Raw genomic sequence first — 23,928 nt, 5'->3', positions numbered from 1 at the left:
AGACAGGGTGGGAGAGAGAGCAGAGAGAGAGACAAGGTGGGAGAGAGAGCAGAGGGAGAGACAAGGTGGGAGAGAGAGCAGAGGGAGAGACAAGGTGGGAGAGAGAGCAGAGGGAGAGACAAGGTGGGAGAGAGAGCAGAGGGAGAGACAAGGTGGGAGAGAGAGCAGAGGGAGAGACAAGGTGGGAGAGAGAGCAGAGGGAGAGAGAGAGAGAGAGACAGGAGGGAGGGACATGAGAGAGAGAGAAGGAAGAGACAGGTGGGAGAGACAGAGGAGAGAGAGACAGGTGGGAGAGACAGAGCAGAGAGAGAGAGAGACAGGAGGGGGGGGGGGGGGTGGGGGGGGGGGGGGGGCAGGAGAGAGAGAGAAGGAAGAGAGACAGGTGGGAGAGACAGAGGTGAGAGAGACAGGTGGGAGAGACAGAGCAGAGAGAGAGAGACAGGAGGGAGGGACAGGAGAGAGAGAGAGAGAAGGAAGAGAGACAGGTGGGAGAGACAGGAGGAAGAGAGAGGAGACAGAAGAGAGGGAGAGATGAAGAGAGACACTGGCAGCTGGCAGGGGTGTCCAGTGGTGTACTGACCGCAGCGGAAGGTGTCGATCCATCTGTGGTGTTTGCCAATGGTGTGCCTGGGTGGCCCAGCTGGTCGGGTGTTGAGCAGCCGAGAGGAAGCAGGGGCAGCAGTGGCTGACATGGTCTCAGCGGTGGGCCCGCCTTCCGTCTCTGGGATCCCCATGAGCCTGCCTGGAAGGGGAGTAGTGCACTGGCATCGCTTGGCAGCATCTCATTGCCCCAGGTTGCAGCAGTGCAGCCGCGGAGGCGGCGGCAGCAGCAGCATCATCAGGGTAAAATATAGGATCCTCCCCAATCGCGGCTGAAATCCCAGTGAAGCCCAGGGTGGGCCGGCTTCTGCAAAGTTGAACTAGCCGCCGAGTTGACAGAGGCGGGGCAAATGGGGTCTGAGCCAGCTATAGTCGAGCAATGAGAAGGGAGGCGGAGCACTTTCTCCTGTCTTGATCTGAAATGGCTGGGCTGGCCTCTTTGACACCCCTTTCCCCGCCTGTCACCCGGTGCGCCCCGCCCCTGTGCGCTCAATGGACGGTACGCCATTGGACCAGATACCAACGGGTTAGGACTTTATAGGCTGATTCCATGGCAAAGACATTTGTGGAACAGCTGGCCACTCGTTGCCAACAATCAACTCAGTCCTCCTTATCTTTGTGTTGGCCGAGTTCCTCTTCCCATTTCTGGATATAGGAGTGTAATCTCGAAGAGTCAGGGCGGGATATTCTGGAATAGATTTTAGAGATTGAACCAGGTCCAGACAGGTTACTCAGGCACATGTTCTCGAAAAAGGTGGAGAATAAGGGGAATTCTTTACCTCGTGTTAAAGTGAAAATCCAGTGTTATATTTGTAAGAATTTAAAGTGTTCTGATGCGGGGGGGGGGGGGGTTATTTATCGAGCTGCAGCACATACGCTCTTTATTAGAGCAATAAATCAATATAGATACAGGCAAGCTTTCGGAACAATTCCTGTCCTTTGTCAAGCAAATCACAAATGAAACTCAAAAGGCTTTTGAAAGCACCAGCAGGAAATGACATCACATCATACCTAATTAGCATAACGGCAAAACATTAACCCTGTAATAACCAAAAGAACCTGTAAAGAGCACATATAATTGTATTTACGTCATCCTGCAGCTTTCCCTCGCATAGTGTGAAAAAGTCCAATCCCTTCTGTCCCTTTCTTAATTGCAGGTTGCAAAAAGTCCATAGGAACCTGTAAAAAAGACATAAATACCTATAATTAGGGTTAATGTTTTGCCCTGTTATGCTAATTATGTTAATTAGGTATGATGTGATGTAATTTCCTGCTGGTGCTTTCAAAAGCTTTTTGAGTTTCATTTGTGATTTGCTTGACAAAGGACAGGGATTGTCCGAAAGCTTGACTGTATCTATATTGATTTATTGCTGTAATAAATAGCGTGTTTTTTGTTGCTATTTTTGGAGGATGGGACCTTCGCTGTCTGCGTGCACCAACCTACTACATTATCCTTGTGCTGCTGACCCTTGGAGTTATATTAACACAAATGGACAAGTGGAGCTTCCTGGCCTGGAACAGGGTTAAGGTAGCCATACACTGGTCGATTTGCCATCAGATTCGACCAACAGATAGATCCCTCTCTGATCAAATCTGATCAGAGAGGGATCGTATGGCTGCCTTTACTGCAAACAGATTGTGAATCAGCCTGAAACCTGCCGGAGACCAGCGCGGAGAAGAAGACAGCGGAGACCTGGGGAGTCTCGCCGGCGGAGCAGGTAATGTATTGTAGCTGTATTGCGTCGGTCGTCAGGCACTCGAACGCCGCTAGCGATGCGTTCCCTACCCGCGGGCAATCAACTGTAATTTCCCGCACGGAGCGATCGACGGGACCGATCTATTTCGGGACGAAATAATTCGAAATTTAGCATTAACGTTAACGATTTGAAGAGACAAAAGATTTCATTTGGTCTACAAAAACTATATTAAATCAAGTACTTCAGACCAGTACTGAAAAAGCTTCTCCACAGCATGTGTACTAGATCTCCTGTTTGAGAGTTACGTGGTTCACAGGCAGGACCAGTCCTAAACACCTATCTGGAGAAGTGTTTTAGGAGTGAAGTAGGACCCATGGATTATGCTTAGTTGATTCAGCATTTATGTAGCATCAAGTGATATTGAATGTGTTGGCACTTTATAAATCAATAATGATAATACTAATGGCACTGTCTCCAGGATCTCTTGCCAGTCCTCCTCAGAGACCTGACTGACATCAGCCTCCCATTTAACTTTGCTATTGGAAGGGAATTTTTCTAAATAGCTTGATGTATTTTCCTGATGGGCATCCAAAATAAACCCTTCTCGGACCGTAGTGTTAAAAATTTGATTTAAAGGGGAGGGCTGTGGAGTCAGTACAAAAATCTTCCGACTCCTCAGTTTCTGAAATCACGACTCCGACTCTGGGTACCCAAAATTGCTCAGACTCCGACTCCTTGACTCCGACTCCTTAGTCTAATACTTAACAGGGCTGTTGATTTTGTACAAAAATCATGCGACTCATACTCCTCAGTTTCTGGAACCAAGACTCCAACTCCGACTCCAGGTGCCCAAAATTGCTCAGACTCCGACTCCTCAACTCCGACTCAGACTCCACAGCCCTGGAAAAGAGGGTCTAGGACTAGTCTCCACACAGTTCCCTTAATTCTCAGCACATGGATAGCATGGCAAAATTGTAAATATTGATAGAAGACCTTATTGCCCAAGGAGAAGGACTGCTATAATTTAGGAAATGATTTAATTATACCACCCTGGAAGACCTGAGAGACCAAAACAATACCCCTAGCAGCCCAAACACTTCCAAATGGCACAGTCTGCATTGTTTAGAAGCATATGGAGGCGGCCATATGGCTTTCCCTTTAAAATGTGTTTTTAAGTTTGAAGTAAACCCTGCAGCAGACTCCGATGTTACAAGTAGAGCCAAGGTCAAAATTTCCTGTGCTCTTAAAGCCACACTAAACAAACAGAACTGTTATTTCATAAAGTTACTAAAAAGATAAGATACTTTTATTCACTTGGCTCGGATTTACTTTTATTCACTTGGCTCGGATGGATATCCGATACATTCAAAGGCAGCTGCATATATTCTTCTTCAAAAACCTATTTCAGTTGCTAATCTGAGCAAGCAGAGCACAATATTTTTTTTCTTTCTGCAGGATTTGGCGTGTCCACAGTTCTGTAAGCATAGCTGATAAAGTATTTAATCACCAAAAAGATGGGAATGAATTTGATATACCATATCCATGTAATGATCACTCCTAGCAATGTTGTACCCTCAGCTTGGGTGGGAGGAGACTAACATGTGACAAATGCAAACAGGATAACTTAACCTAGTCCGCACCGCTGGACAGTGTATCCACGCTCCTGTGAACTTCACTTCAGCACCAGGGGTGTAGATACATGCATCCTGAGGTTTACAGCTGCATGCGCCTGCAGATTGTCAGTTGAGAGATATTTGCATAATGTGTAAACTAGAAAGAGTCGTCTGGTATGAGTTCATCATCGTGAGTTCTTTAGTGGCCTTCAAGGATAGAAGCTTTCATTACTTCTTCTTTATACCTCTAGTGGAAAAGTGATCCTTCTAAACGAGACCAGAAGAAAGAAGGTGATGAGAAAAGTAGTTCGGGCAGAACATCTGGAGAAAGAAAGTCATCTGGAGGAGATAAAAGCAGCAGCAAGTAAGCTTTTTGCATTTTTTTTTGTTCTTTCACAATGACTCAGTCCTGTTGTGGCTGTTTTGACACTTAGCTGTTTTTTTCCCTAAGGCCTCCAGGTTCAGCTAAAAAGGATGACAAAAAATCTGATAAGCCTGATAAGAAAGATACTAAGGACAGCAAAGAAAATAGTGAAGAGGCAACAGAAGTCTCTCCTGAAGACCCTGTAAAAAAGAGTGAAGAAAGGAAACGGCCAGGTAACGGCTACATTTTGTCCATCAATTAACAACATATACTAACTGAGCCATAATTCATCATTGCAATCATCTAGTTTGAACTAGCTTGAACTAGCTTGAAGATAATTTGCTTTTCCTCTGATGCGAGGTGATAGTGATATGAGTAAACTTGGCTCTTCCATTTCATATTTTTGTTAGCTTTATAGACCTTATGCTGGATACACATGGTGCGTTCCCGCACTCTATTTCCCGCTCGATTCCCGGCCGCTCGATTATTTCCGACATGTCCGATTCGCGGTTCAATGGATTGTTAGGTCAATTCGGCATACTTTACATGAGAATCGACCTAACAATCATCGAAACGTGGTCAGAAATGCTCGGAAATAATAGAGCGGCCGAGAATCTAGTGGGAAATCGAGTGCGGGAACGCACAGTATGTATCCAGCATTACACATTGTGAGTACAGATGTCCCTTAACCGCATCGTAGGTGATCAGTCATGTTGAATCATTAATCAATAAACCGCTATTCTATTACCTGATCTGTTCTCCAGTCACAACAGAATATTGACCAGTGTGTATTATGGCTCCTTGAACTGTCTTCCAAGGCAACAATTAATATGTATATAACTTTAGTCAAGGCTCCAGTTGTTCAACATCTGGGTGTGGTTTTGGTTTTGGGGCACATATCGGGTTTTCATTTTTAAACTAAATGTTTTTGGTTCAGAAATGGCTCTGAGGCCTGGAACCCCTTAGCAGTACATTACTAAGCCATAGCTAAGCGCTTGTGATTTGAAAAGCTCTCGCTAATGTAATGCTATGGGTGTGATCCCACTTGAGGGATGTGATTTTATAAAAAATCCCCCATACATTGCATTAGCAAGAGCTTTTCAAATCGCTAGTGCTTAGAAAAGGCTGCTAGTAGGTCCCAGGCCTGAATCAGTGCAGGGATAATCCCCTGCACCAGGTTGAATTAGGGATGGTCGATGAGATGCTAATACTGAGTTGATGCTAATTTATGTTTGTCAAAATGTATGCAACTCTAACAGGATTACAATCTTTTGCAGTGAAATCTATAGCACTGACTTTCAAAGTTGATTACAAAGTTTTCAAATGCGCTGGTTTTTTTTCTTCATTTTTTTCTCTTTGCTGCTACCATTGACTTTAACCCAAACACAATTGCAGAAATAAAAATGCTGCAAGCACCCTTTGCATTTGGGGTTAAAGTGGACCCAAATTAAAAATACAAGATTTCAGAAATAAAATCTATTTTCTAAATTATAATGATAAATAGCAGCCTTTTTTCAGCTGCATGATGACAAATATAAAATATTTTACATTTATTGGAGGAACCCCTCCCTTTTTTATATTGCCGGGATTTTTCCTGCAAACTGGTGGAGGAGATAAAGAACAAAAACAAAACACAGGCTGCTACTGATGATGTCACAGGGGAGGTGATCTCAGCTTGTGTGAGATTTCATATAGACGATGCCCCTGTGAGGGAGGGTAGGTGATGACAAAAACACACCCATGATCTAAAACCTACTAAGCTCAGGAGTAATGGCTGCCACCTGTATAACCCTAGTTATGAAAAGAGAAGGGTGAAAAGCATGCACTGAAATGCTCATAGGCTTAAAGCAGAATATAACCCTGCATTTCAACTTTGCTCTGAAACATCATTTACAGCATATTATATGCAACCAGCATTTTTTTTACTAGACCAGCATTGGAAAGGTTACACACAGAGCTTTAAAGAGACTCTGTAACATTCAAAAGATCCCCTGGGGGGTACTCACCTCGGGTGGGGGAAGCCTCCGGATCCTAATGAGGCTTCCCACGCCGTCCTCTGTCCCACGGGGGTCTCTCCGCAGCCCTCCGAACAGCCGGCGACTGTGCCGACTGTCATTTCAATATTTACCTTTGCTGGCTCCAGCGGGGGCGCTGTGGCGGCTTTCCATTCCGAACTACACGGAAATACCCGATCTCATTCGGGTCCGCTCTACTGCGCAGGCGCAGGAAACTTGCGCCTGCGCAGTAGAGCGGACCCGACGGCGATCGGGTATTTCCGTGTAGTTCGGAGCCGACAGCCGTCAGAGCGCCTGCGCAGGAGCCAGGAAGGTAAATATTGACGTCACCGCTGCCCGGACTCCACGGAGGGCTGCAGCGAGACCCCTGACGGATGGAGGACGGCGTGGGAAGCCTCATTAGGATCCGGAGGCTTCCCCCACCCGAGGTGAGTACCCCCCAGGGGATCTTTTTATGTTACAGTTCCTCTTTAAAGTTCCTGGAGAGAACTGCTCCCCACAGCTGAAGTTTAGATAGATACATTCTGTTTACTTAAATGAAACAATTGTGGAATGTGACTCAGTCTCTGATTGTGCAGGAGCTGGAGGACAGCCAAAGAGTGTGTAACATTCCTCACTTGTTACATTCTGTTGACTTAAATGTATCTATATAAACTGGGAGCAGTTCTCTCCACGGAACTTAAAAGCTCTGTGTGTAAACCTTCCAATGCTGGTCTAGTAAAAAAAAAAAAATGCTGGTTGCATATAATATGCTGGCAAATGCAGTTTCTACTATTCCAGCTGTCTTTGTGATCGGCTAAACACATTCCGAAAATCGTATGGAAACGCACGCAGTGGAAATGGGCCTTTAGGCCTCTTTCACAGTGCAACAACATTTGCAATGAAAAATCTATGCCCCATTCACAGTGCAAACGTTGCGTTGGTGTCTAACGGTGCACGTTAAGTGAAAGTACTGCATGCAGTGCATTATACGCGTTAACTGCATTGGACTGTTTGCACATGCTCAGTAATGACTTGGAAACCTACTTTTCATTGCCTGTATGCTCTACTGTATGCGACGATAACGGGGAATTAAGTTGCGGTGCAACTTTTTGGGGGCGTTGCATTGTAATTTGCGTTGCAACTTTAACGTTGCATCAAAACGCAACGTCCTACTGTGAAAGAGGCCTTACAGTTTGTGTATTGTTAGATGTGACTTTTTTAAGTTTGGTTTAAGACAACTATGGAATGCAAGCCTCGAACTTTTGGATGATGCAGGAGAAAGTTTGTAAATTTCTATGCGGGGTGTTCTTAATTTATCTATTTTACATTTAACTTTCATAGGTAAAAGCCCTGGGCAGATGGTGGTAATAGATCAAACAAAAGGAGATCAGTTCTACATGAGGTCACAAATGAGAAGAGGACGGTTTGATAAGGTAGGTTGTCATTCTGCTTTATGTAATAACTCTCATTTCCAAGTAATTGTGGTGCTATTGTTAATATTTGCTCTCCTTGATTATTTAAGTTGGTCCCCTTAAGTTGCACATTGGTGGGACCTATTGTCACTGCAAACCTTTAGAGACTTTGGCAGCATTTTACGCACTGTAATGCTTTACAGCTATGCACTCGCTGGCCATTTATTACATACATCTGTTCAACTGCTTGCTAACAGTAACACAAATGCCTAATCAGGCAGTCAAATGACAGCAATGCATTTAGGCTTCTAGACATAGAGAAGCCAAGTGACTGAAGTTAATCAGAGTATCAGAATGGAGAAGAAAAGGGATTTAAATGACTTTGAACATGGCATGACTGTTGGTGGCAGAGGGGCTGGTCTGAGTATTTCAGAAACTGATGATCTTCTAGGATTTTCACACACAACCATCCGTAAAAGAGCAAATATCCATTGAACAACAGTAGTGTAGATGAAAATGCTTTGATGTTAGAGGAGAATGTAGCTTCAGTATTTTGTTGCAATCGAGGTATGCAGAATACCATATCTGAACACACAACACGTTGAACCGTGAAGCACATGGTCAGCAGCAGAAGACCACATCAGGTTCCACTCCTGTCTGCTAAGAACAGGAGGCTACAATTTGCAGAGGCTAACAAACATTGGACAATACTAGATTGGAAAAAGTTTCCTGATCTAATGAGTCTAGATTTCAGCTGCGACATTCAGATGTAGGCAGGGATCCATCCTACCTTGTCTACTGTCTGTGTAATATTCTTGGCACAATTTGGACCACTTAGTACCTAATGAGCCTTGCTTAAATGCCACAGCCTATCTGAGTATTGTTGCTGATCCTTTTTGAACAGGAGATATTGACAGCGCTTCCAAATCTATATACAGGCTGCACCCGAGTTGACCAGCTGCATAGATGTGCAGATCCCAATACACGGGCAGATTAAACAACTTGCTTTCAAAACAAATGCAGCAAAGGAGGACGTTAGCTTCCAAAAGGCTTTCAGGCTGTAACTGAAATGAAATCAACAGAGGTGTGCACCGCCATCCCCCAGGAATCAAGTACACACCTTGAATACGAATCAGATGCATTATTGCTGATCCTGTCCACCCTTTTATGACCACAGCATACTCCTCTTCTGATAGTTACCTCCAGCAGGATATTGCGCCATATCACAATGCTTGCATCTGAAATGATTTCTTGAACATGACAGTGAGTTTACTGTACTTTAGGGGCCTCAACAGTCACCAGGTCTTATTCCAATAGAGAAACTTTGGCACATGGTGGAACAGGAAATTCTGTCATGGATGTGCAGCTGACAAATCTGCATCAACTGCGTGATGCTATCATGTTAATATGAACCAATATATCTGGGAATAGTTTCCAACATCTTATTTAATGTATGCCATGAATAATTAGGGCAGTTCTAAAGGCAAAAGGGTTTCTGACCCAGCATTAGCAAAGTGTATGTAATAATGTGGCCAGTGACTGGATATGGGGGGAAAAAATAAAAGGAAACAGTGACTGCTTTTTGCTTGGTTCCAGAAAACTAGAGTAGAGTAGCAAACTGGTAACTTGGAATGTGTTTTTTTTCTAGATACTGTTTGAATAGCTAAGGGTAAAATTTTGAAGCAAAAGGTGTATGTTTTTATTACGGTTATTGTGTATGTATACTTATCACACTGTCACATTGCTTTTTAGTAAGAGCACTTTTTGGTCTCTCTTAGTCCCCTATACTGTCCAAGTGGCTTTCGGTCACCCTGAGCGGCTTTATTAACCCTTATGGGACCGGATGGCTCTGGCCCCTTTAGTCATCCTTTCCCTATTGTGAGCTATGATTGGCTCACGGTAATCACAGGGTCAGGAGTAAATTGCCTTCTGACCGAGATGCGGAAGCTCTGCTGTCACTGAAACAGCAGAGTGAGCGGGTGCAGCGACGAAACATCGGCACAAACGGTGAGGACGCTGTGAGTGCGCGGCTGCGAGTCATTTTATCATTATGTCCTGTCAGAGCTGCGCAGCCACCAGCAGGAAGTAGATCCCAACTACGTTGTTCCGGACACGCCTAAAATCAATGCATTATTCATTAGGCAGGCATGATGCATTACTAGCCGTTTCACTGTATAGTTTCTCTTGCTGTGTCTTTTACTCCTCTCCCTACTGAATCACAGTGCGTCCCTTCACCACCCTCTTTCAGGCAGTGGCAGTATATCTAAGCTTCAGTGTCCTTCTCTAGCTTTGAGCACTGATTCAAGACAAGAATCCTCCTCAACCCAGGACGCTCCTTATATGGTTTACATACTATAGCCTAGTCATTATTATTTTATTTTTTTTGTCTTCAGTACTGTGGTCTTATAAGGCCGCTGGTTGATAGTGAATGACTGAAAAAGTGTTCAGGGCCACATTATACTTGGTATTTCAGTTTTTTTTCTTACAATTGCTTTGCAGATAAGACCTAGAGAGAGAGAGAGGTTTTTCCAGAATAAGATGAAGTTCAGGGACAACCGGGACAACAAAGACATAATGACCTTTGACAAAATGAAAGCACAAAGACTACGAGAAAATGTAGAGCGTCTGGAACGGTTACAGCGATATCACAGAGCAGTGGAACTGCGAAGGTACTAATGATAAAGCTATATCCTTTCGTATTGCAGTGTCCATCCCAACCATGTTTTAACCTATTTTTTTCTAGTTTTGTATAGCTAACAGAAAGAGGGCATCAAGTGGCCTGTCAGAAAATCATATCTTTTGACTAGTGCTAACTAGTTTAGCACTGCCTTGTGTTGCTCACCACTCCCTCTTACATATTTGCGTAGGTAATGACCGCTCTCAACCTTCCCAGGCATCTATGTCCATGTTGCTTTGTTGCATCGAGTCTTATCTTTTAGTCAAAAGGTTATTTTCAATTGCATTATTCATGGTTTGTGCAGTTTTTTCTCCATTACAAACCGCATTAATCTGTAAATGTTATAGTTGTGCAATGTTGGCTTGTCAGTTACACAGAGGTTGATCTGGCACATTTCTTCTGTACTATATTCTCCCTTTTAACTGACTGGGTGTCAGTGCAAACTTCTCATACACCCATTGACATGAGTTTGAAGTGCCTATCCCATGCCTATCCCTTATATAATTTACAGCTTCTCAATGCTAGGTTTTTCTAACTTCTATCCAAAAGCGTAGTTGCAGTACCTAACATTTCTAAAGAGCACTTTTTTTTTTTTTTTGCAAGGCATGTGGCTTTTCCCATCCTGCACCAGATCCAGCCAAAGGACAGTGCTGATAGCCTGCTGGTGTGCTGCCAAACAGCAGGTGTCTGACATTTATGCCAAATTACACTATTAGCTGTCTGTCCCATGTCATGTGCTTCATTGATATTCGGGTACCAACACTTTTCAGTCTATTTTTGGTAAACTCAGAAGACACCCAAGCACCAAAAACAATAACGGATGTATAAGATATAATTTTGTTTGCTTTCCAGACGCAGAGAAATGGCAGAGAGGGAACGACGTGAGCGGGAACGTGTACGAGTAATGCGTGAGCGTGAAGAATTTGATCGCCTTCAAAGAGAGCGGGAGAGACTAGAAATTGAAAGACAAAAGCTGGAGCGTGAGAGAATGGAGCGCGAACGTCTGGAAAGAGAACGCATGCGTATTGAGCAGGTAAACTTGTTTTGTGAGATGCTTATGATGAAATGCGACAATTCATGTCACTCTATTGCAGTGGAATATTCAAAAACATCCTGTTAAGGTTTCTTACGGCTAATAGCAGCAGTAGCAGCAAGCTAATTTTGGAGTACTCCAATGGAGTATGTATGCAGCATAGCCTCACTAATAGGTGTATGTTATGCCCACTTCCTTGCAAGCTTTGTGATGGTGTAGTGCACAATTCCCCAGTCATCAAGGGCCGAAAAAAGTAGGTTTTTCAAACATTGGTGTTAGCTGAATTGATTAACTACCTCTCTGCATTGCCACAAATCCTGTATCAGTTGGATGAAATGTTTACTCTTACCCGCACTCGTAGAAAACCTATAACATGCTGGAAAAAAATACTAATGTAGAGGGAAGCTGTCCAAAGGCTTACCTCTTCCCATGTCCTCATCAACCTGACTGCTGCTAGCCAGGACCCTCTTCATAGCGTTGCTTCCCTCTGTGTTCGTCCATAAGGCACTGGTGCGAGTGTGGCCCCACCTGTGCAGCAGCATGAAGCCACTTCATGGACTAGCTGCTTTGTATTGCTGCTCAGATGTGGCCATACTCGCACTTGCACAGTACAGCCGCACTCATATGGAGGGAAGCGCGGCCACAAGTGCATATCCAACAAGCTCTTGTCAAATATGTTCGGAGGGACCAAGGCAATATGAATTATTTATATGATACATTTATATTGTTCTTTAATAATGTGGTATATTGTGCTCTACAGGAAAGGCGAAAAGAAGCTGAGCGAATTGCACGGGAAAGGGAGGAACTGAGGCGACAACATGAGCAACTTCGCTTTGAGCAGGAGAAGAGAAACACCTTGAAACGTCCTCGTGATGTTGATCACAGGTATCAAATATAGATTTCCACATAATAGAAAACCATGCAGGCACAAATCTGCCTATTCAAACATAGATTGCCTACATGGTTATGTAAATGTTTGCATGCTGGATTGAAAAAAAAAAGTAATTGTGTAATTCATTTATGAACCTTCATGCCTTGGTTCTACTGGGAAAATACCATCTTATTAAAGAGACACTGAAGCGTCCAAAAAAAACCCTGTTTTTACTTTACAAAAAATGGAGACCGAGAGCCCAATATAGTGTGGTATGTATTGGAAAATGAAGCAATTTAAAACGTAAGTAATATACTTACAAACCTGATTTACCCTTTAGGCAACCACTGAATACGCAGGTGGGGAGATTAGGCCTGTCCCCACTCAGGGCTAAGATGTCGCTCTCTGTAGAAGGAAGAGAAGAGGGTTTTTCACCCTTCCACCAAGGGTGGATGACTTGATATACGGAAGTACAGAGGCGCCAAAAGAATACAATTTTCTAAAAGGTTTAAAAGTATTCAGGTGGCGGTGGTGGCCCGACAGCACCCAAAAACACACGATGCTGTTGATTGAAGATATAATAATTTATATCTGTCACAGAGGTGCCAAGCACGTATTGGACCCCACGCTGTGAGATACTCCAGTTGTTCATTGCCTGATGAAGCGGGATGTTGCCCGTGTAACGCGTTGCAGTTTTAATATAGGAGTATGTGAATACATTATTATATCTTCAATCAGCAGCATCATGTCTGTTTTGGGTGCTGTCGGGCCACCACCGCCACCTGAATACTTTTAAACCGTTTAGAAAATTCCTCTTTTGGCGCCTCTGTACTTCCGTATATGTTTTTACTTTACAGTCCTCTTTAGAATTAAAGGGAACCTAAACTGAGAAGGATATGGATTTTTCCTTTTTAAAATTATACCAGTTGCCTGACTCTCCTGCTGATCGACAGCCCCTCAACAAGCATGCAGATCAGGTGCTCTGACTGAAGTCAGACTGGATTAGCTGCATGCTTGTTTCAGGTGTGTGATTCAGCTACTACTGCAGCCAAAATGATCAGCAGGTCTGCCAGGCAACTGGTATTGTTTAAAAGGAAACATCCATACCCCTCTCCGTTAAGGTTCCCTTTAATGCCATACCTGAAATGCCACATACCCGTGGCTGAACTTGGATGCTTCAGACTCTCTTTAAAGGTGGTTTCTTGAGATTCCTGCATGTAGTTCTTTCCTTTTTTTTTTTTTTTTTTTCTTCTTCTTTTCTTTACCACCTTAAACTAGCAACGCTGCTTTTTTTTGGGGGGGGGGGGGGGGTGACTGCTAGGGATGAAGGACAGTGTGGCGTGGGTAAACAGGGAGAACAATTTTCAGCTGAAGCAATCTGCCAGGAATGATCGCTGGGCAAACGGTCAAGATAGGTCAGGGGCTGCCATACCCATACTGGATTCTCGGCAGAGTTGGCTTAGTCTCATCTTGGGTGTGTACGGAGATTAAAAATGTCAAAACAGTGGTCTGGTTAGCTTTTATAGAATTATGTGTACATGATGAATGACTCTTGTTATGGTTCTCCTAGGAGAGAGGAGCCCTTCTGGAATGACAACAAAAAGATGGCGATGGACACAGATTCTCGGTTTGGTAACCAAGGATCTGACTACAACCGCCAGCAGAACAGATTCAATGATTTTGACCATAGAGATCGTGGTCGGTATACTGAAGGTTCATCATCGTCCTCTTTTGAAAGGTAACAATACATTTCAGTGGGATTAGACTTAACATTCAATAAAAACGTGTTTTCCTACTTTTTACCCATACAGTCAGATTACTGCCACAAACAAAATGAATCAATTTTATTGGAATTCCACGTGAAAGACCAATACAAAGTGGTGTACACGTGAGAAGTGGAACGGAAATCGTACACGATTCCAAACATTTAAAAAGTGGGGTGTGTAAATACTTTGTAGAACCAGCTTTTGCAGCAATTACAGCTGCCAGTCTTTTAGAGTAGGTCTCTACCAGCTTTGCACATCCAGAGACTGAAATCCTTGCCCATTCTTCTTTGCAAAACAGCTCCAGCTCAGTCACATTAGATGGACAGCGTTTGTGAACCGCAGTTTTCAGATCTTGCCACAGATTCTTGATTGGATTTAGATCTGGACTTTGACTGGGCCATTCTAACACATGGATATGTTTTGTTTTAAACCATTCCATTGTTGCCCTGGCTTTATGTTTAGGGTCATTGTCCTGCTGGAAGGTGAACCTCTGCCTCAGTCTCAAGACTTTTGCAGGGTCCAAGAGGTTTTCTTCCAAGATTGCCTTGTATTTGGCTCCATCCATCTTCCCATCAACTCTGACCAGCTTCCCTGTCCCTGCTGAAGAGAAGCACCTCCTGAGCATGATGCTGCCACCACCATATTTGACAGTGGGGATGGTGTGTTCAGAGTGATGTGTAGTGTTAGTTTTCCACCACACATAGCGTTTTGCATTCTGGCCAAAAAGTTCCATTTTAGTCTCATCTGACCAGAGCACCTTCTTCCACATGTTTGCTGTGTCCCCCACATGGCTTGTGTCAAACTGCAAACGGGACTTCTTATGCTTTTCTGTTAAAGGGAAGGTTCAGGGAGGGAGGTAAAAAAATAAAAATCAATATCCACTTACCTGGGGCTTCCTCCAGCCCGTGGCAGGCAGGAGGTGCCCTCGCCGCCGCTCCGCAGGCTCCCGGTGGCTGTCCTGGCCAGGCCGGCTACCAGGTCGCGCTCTTCTGCGCTCCAAGGCCTGGCACTTCTGCGTCCCACGCGGGCGCGCTGACGTCATCGGACGTCCGCCGGGCTCTACTGCGCAGGCGCAGAACTGCTGCACCTGCGCAGTACAGCCCGGCGGACGTCTGATGACCCCCTCTCTTCCAGCCGCACACCTTAAGCAATTGCACCTCATTAGACTCCTCATAACTCGTGAGATCATCCCTGCTGATGACAAGCATTTGCTACTATAGTACTGATCTGTATGAGCAGTACAAGATTGCACTGCGCAAGGAGCTGCGGTGGAGGTCGGCACTCTACATTGCCTGGTCACGCCCCCCGGATTTTTTTATTCGTTAGCAGGCTAGTCATCACAGGGAGCTGTAGGTGGAGGGCGGCCCTCTACATTGTGGCTGGCCACGCCTCCGGATTATTTCTAACATGTGGGCATTGACAGTCATTGCAGGAAGCTGCGGCAGAGGGCGGTGTTCTACATCGCAGCTGCCATGGTCCAAAATTAGCACTGTTTTAGGGCGGAGGTGTGGGGTGTGTAGAATCTGACCTCAGGCTGTGATTGACCCACGAACCGGAATTTAAACATGCCTTTTTGAGAGCAAGGAAGAAGCCTGGAGTTTCATGCCACTTTAACTGCATGTATGAATGCATCATTGTTTATTACTATTAAAGTGAACAAAGCTAATCAAAGTGCCTGTTATGATCTCGTTGATGCTGGTGGTCCTTTAGAAAATTAAAGTAAAAAAAAAAAAACATACCTCATAACACTTCCTGTGTACTGTTGGTAGTACACAGGAATAAAGTATGGAGACATCTAGTGGACAAAAAATAAAAATACACTTAGAAGTGTACCAGAGACATAGTAAAGATTTGATACTTACCTGGGGCTTCCTCTCACCCCATAAATGCGTCTGAGTCCCTTGCCACCCTCCCGCTGTCTGCTGTTTAGCCGCAATTAGCCCCTAAGTCGCGTCAGTCAGGGTCTTCTGCACATGCGCGGAAGGTCCATGCATGTGCAGAAGACCCCGACTGACGCGACTGAGCCAGTTACCGGGGCTGAATGGCAGATCGTGGGAGGACAGCGAGCGACTCAGACCTGCTTACTACAGCTCTGGTTTACTTTAACCACTTGAGGACCGCGGTGATAATCTCCTCTAAAGACCAGGCCATTTTTTACTAATTGGACTGCAGCTTTAAGACCTAGCTGCAGGGCCGCACAACTCAGCACGCAAGTAATTTCCCCACCCCCTTAAGTATTGGTTATGAGGGTATATTACTCAGATTTTTGCTAATTGGGGTTTGTAGTCATTGATAGAGTTGAAAAAAAAAACCAAAATTGAAAAAATGCCATTGTTCCTAAAGAAAATATTGTCACCATACATTATACTAGGGACATAATTTGAACGGCCTAATAACTGGGACAAATATGTGTCGGTTTTATATACAGTTGCATTTTTTATTTTTAAAGGAAAGGTTCAGGGAGGGTGGGTAAAAAATCAAAATCAATTTCCACTTACCTTGGGCTTCCTCCAGCCCGTGGCAGGCAGGAGGTGCCCTCGCCGCCGCTCCGCAGGCTCCCGGTGGTCTCCGGTGGCGCGCCCGACCTGGCAAGGCCGGCTGCCAGGTCGGGCTCTTCTGCGCTCCAAGGCCCGGAACTTCTGCGTCCCACGCCGGCGCTCTGACATCATCGGACGTCCTCCGGGCTCTACTGCGCATGCGCAGTAGTTCTGCGCCTGCGCAGTAGAGCCCGGAGGACGTCCGATGACGTCAGAGCGCCGGCGTGGGACGCAGAAGTTCCGGGCCTTGGAGCGCAGAAGAGCCCAACCTGGCAGCCGGCCTGGCCAGGTCGGGCGCGCCACCGGGAGCCTGCGGAGCGGCGGCGAGGGCACCTCCTGCCTGCCACGGGCTGGAGGAAGCCCCAGGTAAGTGGAAATTGATTTTGATTTTTTACCCACCCTCCCTGAACCTTCCCTTTAAACGAATAGCTGAAAATCATCCTTAGAAAAAAGTATCACCCAAAGAAAGCCTGTGTGCGTATCTGTCTCTGTGTGTATGTCTCTATCTATCTTCTCCTATATAATAAAACAGCAGGTGTCCCTGCGTCATCCTATCCCTCTGTACGTGGCTTTTGCTACTGCGCATGTGCAGCACGAACAGCTGTTGGGATGGGGCCAGGGAGCTGGGCTGATGGGAACGTGCATGCGCACTGATTAGCTGGCGGTGGTGGCGTGAAAAGACCTAGAGCCCGTTTTTTTAAACTGCTTAGGTCAACTAGTATATATTTCAGTGTGAAAGGTAGCAATAAAGTTATTGGCAAATGAATGTGAGAAGTGAAAATGGCTGTGGTTTTTAAGAGCAATAACCTGTGGTAAGGAAGTGGTTAATAACACTTCTCTGTGGTATTTTTATTTGGATGAACATGTATAACATCAAACCTGTTTTTACCAAGGTTTTTACTCTTTGGCAGGCGTGACCGATTTGTAGCTCAAGATGGCAAAAAGGGTTTTAACAAAAGCTTTGATTCAAGAAGAAGTGATCCCGCACAACCTCGAAATGAACCCCGAGTCACAGACAGACGAGATCGCGATGATCGGAGACCAGTAGGTTTGGAAAGAACGGGAGGCAACCGGCCAGAAGGCCAAGCTCATGCCCGAATGAGCAATCCAGTTATGCATGGTCGCCACCAGAGAGAACCTCCAGCAAATCCACCACGGTCATCTAACTGGAAAGATGGAGGAATGGCCCCAGAAAAACGAGATGCAAGGTACTCCAAAAGCCACACCTAGCACTTGGTTAATGTGGTTCCTTCAAATTTATATGGAGGCTTTGCTCTGTTTATAGTGGACTGTTCATTGTACAAAGGATTTTACTTTAGCAAAGGCTACTTGCAGAATTTCTCCTTAGATTTAATGAAACGCTGCTTGCAATAATTTTTTTTTTTAATAGACCAGGCAGAGATGGACCTGGCCATGGCCATTCTTCCAGGGGAGGCCACAGTAATCGAGGGGCCAAATCTGGCTATGGTGGCAGAGATGGTGATCGGCCAGTTATGGTGGGAGACCGTGGAAGTGGTGGTCAAGTAAGTATATACACGTAAAAATACATGCATGTTACCATTGTTCTTCTAGTTGCTTTTTCATAGGTTTAAGTTGGTGTCATATATTTTTAATTTTCCATTGACTAAAATCTTGCTTCCTTTTAAGCAAAGTACAGACATGGCCAAAAGTTTTGAGGACTGCACAAATAGGGGTTTTCACAAGGTTTGCTGCTTCAGTTTTTACGACAATGTGCATATGCTCTAGAATGTCATGAAGAGCGATCAGATGAATTGCAAAGCCCTTATTTTGCAAAGTCCATTTTTTCTAATGAAGCCACTTTCTGAATGTTTGGGGCATTTGGATAAATGATCGGCCAAAGAAAAAAAGATGAGCGCTATCAGTCCTGTCTTTCATTCATGTGTGGGGTTGCTTCTTATCTAAGGGATATGGGCTCACTCAGTTTTGCATAAGTCCACATCTATGAATAAAGAATGGTAACAAAATATCTCTTGGCAGCAACTTCTTCCAAGAAGAGTTTGGTGAGGAACTATGTATTTTTCATCATGATGGAGCATCGTGATAACTAAGTGGCTCAGGGAACAAAACATTGAAATTTGAGTCGATGCCAAGGAAACTCCATAGACCTTATTCCGATTGAGAACCTGTGGTCAATGCTTAAGAGGCGGGTGAACATAGAAAAACTCACAAATTCTGACAAACTCCAAGTATTGGATTTGGCTGAGATGTTGACTGACAGCATGCCAGGTTGAATGGCAAAAACCTGAAAACACTGAAGCAGCAAACTTTGTGGAGACCAGCATTTGTGCCATTCTCAAAATTTTTGGCCAGGACTCTACAGGTTGTCTGCGGAACCAGAGGCTCGTAAATTCACAAAGGGTCCAATTTACACATAAATGACTTGCTAGTGAAGTAACATTTCACTGTATTTGCATAGAAATTGTGAAAAAATAAGTGCGTGATTGACCATTGATCGCCTCCGATTTGACGTAGGTCAGGATATCTTTTGCACTGGGAAATTTGGCATACAGCTGCTTTCTATACCCACTGTAAAAGTGTGCAGTTTTGATAATGTGGTCCTAGAGTGACCTTATGCTATGTCTAAAATGAATGCTCTGCACTTCAGTAGCCGAAAAATAAAGCAGATGGAGAAGGTCAGGATAGGAGGAAGGTTACAGCCATACATTACACACACATAATTGTCTAATCTTGTGCATACCCATGTCTGTTTTGCCTCTTCCAGAGGCATATCTACATATCATTGGGCCCTCAACTCCAGATACGCATGTAAGCAATTACTCCTCCCTCTTCCCCTACTTATGATCTGAATAGACTTGCCAATATAAGATCACATACAACCTAGCAAACTGTTATGTACCCCTAGCAGGTAAGATGGGGCTTTCTGGGCCCCATTGCTGCTCTTACTGTTATACACCTTCATTTTTCTGCTGCATACAGTTAGTATGAAAAGGTGCATTAAATCTGGCTCGCTTACTAATTCCCAGTTCCAGTTAGACTTTTAACCAGAGCTGTAGTCACAATTTTTGCAAATGGAATGTTACAAAAATACAGGAAACTTCCTCACCCCTTCCAGCTTCGCAGCACAGAAATAAGTTTTCATACAATTGAATGTTTGCATCAGTGCATGTAGTTCAATGTAACAGGAAATGTACTTTCTGCCTAAACATCTGTGCATTGTCACTGTATTAATGTCTTTGTTTGTGATGCAGCATTATAATGAAGGCAGACACATGCCTCCAGGTAGAGACAATGCTGGACCAAGAAAGGAATGGCACGGTCCCAACACACCAGGGAGTGGATATGACAACAGAAGAATGCCAGATAATCGCAGTGGAGGCATGATGCCTTCACATTCCAGGTATAAATCTTATTTTCCTTGTTGAATGTTATCAATTTGGTTGGTTCACAGGTGTCTGACCAGAACTGAACTACATTGGTGTATGGGATTTTATTTGCACACTTAAAATAATCTCCATTTTCTGTAGACCATTCAATAATGGTTAGATTTTCCAGCAGTCACAATTTCTGGAACTGTCTCATGCTTTCTTCTGTGCAGCCCACCCTCTCCACAGCTTAGCTGTGTCACCTGACCCTTAACCACTTGCCGACCGCACGCTTATACCGTGCGTCGGCAAAGTGGCAGCTGCAGGACCAGCGACGCAGTACTGCGTCGCCAGCTGCAGGCTGATTAATCAGGAAGTAGCCGCTCACGCGAGCGGCTGCTTCCTGTCAATTCACGGCGGGGGGCTCCGTGAATAGCCTGCGGGCCGCTGATGGCGGCTCGCAGGCTAAATGTAAACACAAGCGGAAATAATCCGCTTTGTTTACATTGTACGGCGCTGCTGCGCAGCAGCGCCGTAAGGCAGATCGGCGATCCCCGGCCAATCAGCGGCCGGGGATCACCGCCATGTGACAGGGGACGTCCTGTCACTGGCTGCACAGGACGGATAGCGTCCTGTGCAGCCCCGATCACCGGGCATGAGAGGGAGGGGGGGGATTTCGCCGCGGAGGGGGGCTTTGAGGTGCCCCCCCCCCGCAACATGCCTGCAGGCAGGAGCGATCAGACCCACCCTGCACATCATCCCCATAGGGGGGAAAAAAGGGGGGCGATCTGATCGCTCTGCGTGCCTGCTGATCTGTGCTGGGGGCTGCAGAGCCCACCCAGCACAGATCCCAACAAACAGCGCTGGTCCTTAAAGAGAATCTGTATTGTTAAAATCACACAAAAGTAAACATACCAGTGCGTTAGGGGACATCTCCTATTACCCTCTGTCACAATTTCGCCGCTCCCCGCCGCATTAAAAGTGGTTAAAAACAGTTTTAAAAAGTTTGTTTATAAACAAACAAAATGGCCACCAAAACAGGAAGTAGGTTGATGTACAGTATGTCCACACATAGAAAATACATCCATACACAAGCAGGCTGTATACAGCCTTCCTTTTGAATCTCAAGAGATCATTTGCGTGTTTCTTTCCCCCTGCATCTCTCATGCACTGAAGTTTCAGGCTGCTCTTTTCTTCCTGCAAACAGCTTTGCCCTTGTCTGTAATTCCTCACTATGTGAAAGCCCAGCCAGCTCAGAGGACGATTTATCCAGCTTGTAAAAGTTAAGAGAGAAGAGAGAAGCTACTCTAATCTAAATAACACACAGGCAGTGTGCATAGAGGGGCCTGGAAGGGGGAGTTCATAGCAGAACCACAACACTGAAGAACTTGGCAGCCTTCCAGACACAGGCTGACAAGTCTGACAAGAGAGAGATAAGTTGATTTATTATAGAGACTGTGATAGTACAAAGTGCTGCAGTAAGCCAGAACACATTAGAATAGCTTTTGGAACTTGCAGGATGATAAAAAACAGGATGTAATTTTTGTTACGGAGTCTCTTTAAGGGGGGGTAAAGGGTGGGTCCTCAAGTGGTTAACCACTTCCCAACTGAGGGGTTTTACCCCTTGACCACCAGAGCAATTTTCACCTTTCAGCGCTCCTTCCATTCATTTGTCTATAACTTTATCATTACTTATCACAATGAAATGAACTATTTCTTGTTTTTTCCGCCACCAATTAGGCTTTCTTTAGGTGGGACATTATGCCAATAATTATTTTATTCTAAATGTGTTTTAATGGGAAAATGTGGGAAAAATGTATTTTTCAGTTTTCGGCCTTTACAGTTTTCAAATAATGCATGCTACTGTAATTAAAACCCATGAAATGTATTTGCCCATTTGTCCCGGTTTTAAAACCGTTTAAATTATGTCCCTATCACAATGTTTGGCGCCAATATTTTAATTGGAAATAAAGGTGCATTTTTTTTTTCAGTTTTTTGCGTCCATCCCTAATTACAAGCCCATAGTTTATAAAGTAACAGTGAGCATACACATGACCTGTCTACCACTTGGAGGATGTTAGTTTCACTAACAATTTGCAATTTGTTAGGTACTTGTCCCTCCCACTGTCGAAGAAGTCTTTCCTCCATGGGAGGGGACCTAACACTAACTAAAACCTACCTATGCATATGCATAGCCTGGGCGCGCTACCAGCCTCTGTTTGGTTCAAGGTGCGTTCGTAGTTCCTGGGGGGGCTCAGCGCATCTCTGAGCTGAGGCCATTCAGAGGCGGCCTGGTGATGCGCTGATCCCACTTTTTCTGCGCAATTTTTTATTTTACTGGTAGCGCGCCCAGGCTATGCATATGCATAGGTAGGTTTTAGTTAGTGTTAGGTCCCCTCCCATGGAGGAAAGACTTCTTCGACAGTGGGAGGGACAAGTACCTAACAAATTGCAAATTGTTAGTGAAACTAACATCCTCCGAGTGGTAGACAGGTCATGTGTATGCTCATTGTGTATTTGAATCCCATGAGTGGGGTGTGCACTTTTTTGCAGGTAAGCACTCATCTGTTTTTAAGTAGCGCTGTTCATTTCTTTGCTATGTTTGATTTAATTCTGGTCAGCTGCTCCCACTTGTTAGTTTTTCTTTGGTGTATATGCAGAGCCTCTGTTTGGTTCAAGGTGCGTTCGTAGTTCCTGGGGGGGCTCAGCGCATCTCTGAGCTGAGGCCATTCAGAGGCGGCCTGGTGATGCGCTGATCCCACTTTTTCTGTATAAAGTAACAGTGTTATACCCTCTTGACATAAATATTTAAAAAGTTCAGTCCCTAAGGTAACTATTTATGTATTTTTTTTAATTGTAATTTTTTTTTTCATTACCCAAAAAAAAAAAAAAATTGGGATGTGTGGGAGGTAAGGAGTTAATTTTTGTTGTGTAAAACTAATTTATTTGTATGTAAAAAAAAAAAAAAAAAATGCTTTAGCCAAGGCACCATCTGCAAGGAGTTTGTATGTTCTCCCCGTGTCTGCGTGGGTTTCCTCCGGGTACTCCGGTTTCCTCCCACATCCCAAAAACATACAGATAAGTTAATTGGCTCATCCCTAAATTGGCCCTAGACTACAGTACTTACACTACATAATACAAACATAGACATATGATAATAGTAGGGATTAGATTGTGAGCTCCTTTGAGGGACAGTTAGTGACAAGACAATATATATATACTGTACAGCGCTGCGTAATATGTCGGCGCTATATAAATACTAAATAATAATAATAGTTTTACTATTTTGCCACAAGATGGCAACAGTAACTTTTTGTTTAATGCGACCTTCCGGACGCTTGCAGGAAGTACTAGGAGGCTGAGAAAGTTTCTTTTTTTCACAATGATCGCGCTGCTTATCGGAGAAGCAGCGGATCATTGCGGGGCTTAGATCAACGAACGGGAATGGATTTTCACGTTCATTGATCTATGGGCGAGCGGCCGGCGGCGTGTTTACGAGCGGGAGTGCGCACTAGAGCGGGCAGCAGCGGGAGCGCGGAAAGTACGGATTTCTCCGTCCCTGGGGGTGAAAGGATGGAAAAAGGGACGGAGAAATTCGTACGTGTGGGGGTAAAGTGGTTAAATTAGGTTATCTGTTTATTCACTTTAAAATTGAAAGGGGCACTGGTGAAAAATTGTAAAATTTAAAATCTGTGCAAACCTATACAAATAAGAAGTACATTTTTTCCAGAGTACAATGAGCCATAAATAACTTTTCTCCTATGTCGCTGTCACTTACAGCAGGCAGTAGAAATCTGACAGAGGCAACAGGTTTTGGACTAGTTCATCTTTTCATAGGGGGATTCTCAGGGATGTATTTATTTTCAAAAGTACTTAGTGAATAGCAGTTGCTCTGTCCAACTGCCAAAAAACTGTGTAGCGAGCAGGCAAGCTGGCCAGCATCATTGTTAAAATCCTTTTTAGGGACTTTCTTTCTTTATAAAGCATAAAAGCCTTTCTGAGAATCCCCTATGAAGA

At 44.5% G+C, this 23,928-nt stretch overlaps 1 protein-coding gene across 3 annotated transcripts in view; it reads left to right on the top strand.

Annotated features, from left to right (window-relative positions):
- The window catches only part of SLTM (SAFB like transcription modulator), a 116,412-nt gene that overhangs the window by 86,311 nt on the left and 6,173 nt on the right, over positions 1-23,928 (top strand). For all 3 annotated transcript variants that reach the window (XM_068275523.1, XM_068275525.1, XM_068275524.1), the window contains 10 exons: positions 4,162-4,274; positions 4,362-4,507; positions 7,613-7,704; positions 10,183-10,352; positions 11,213-11,393; positions 12,154-12,278; positions 13,835-14,002; positions 17,479-17,775; positions 17,958-18,090; positions 19,798-19,946. In XM_068275523.1, coding sequence (XP_068131624.1) covers positions 4,162-4,274; positions 4,362-4,507; positions 7,613-7,704; positions 10,183-10,352; positions 11,213-11,393; positions 12,154-12,278; positions 13,835-14,002; positions 17,479-17,775; positions 17,958-18,090; positions 19,798-19,946 — 1,574 coding nt within the window. The remainder of the gene's footprint in view (positions 1-4,161; positions 4,275-4,361; positions 4,508-7,612; positions 7,705-10,182; positions 10,353-11,212; positions 11,394-12,153; positions 12,279-13,834; positions 14,003-17,478; positions 17,776-17,957; positions 18,091-19,797; positions 19,947-23,928) is intronic.

The sequence above is a fragment of the Hyperolius riggenbachi genome, chromosome 3 (genome assembly GCF_040937935.1).
Source record: "Hyperolius riggenbachi isolate aHypRig1 chromosome 3, aHypRig1.pri, whole genome shotgun sequence".
Lineage (NCBI taxonomy): Eukaryota > Metazoa > Chordata > Amphibia > Anura > Hyperoliidae > Hyperolius > Hyperolius riggenbachi.
This window is presented reverse-complemented; position numbering and strand designations above follow the sequence as displayed.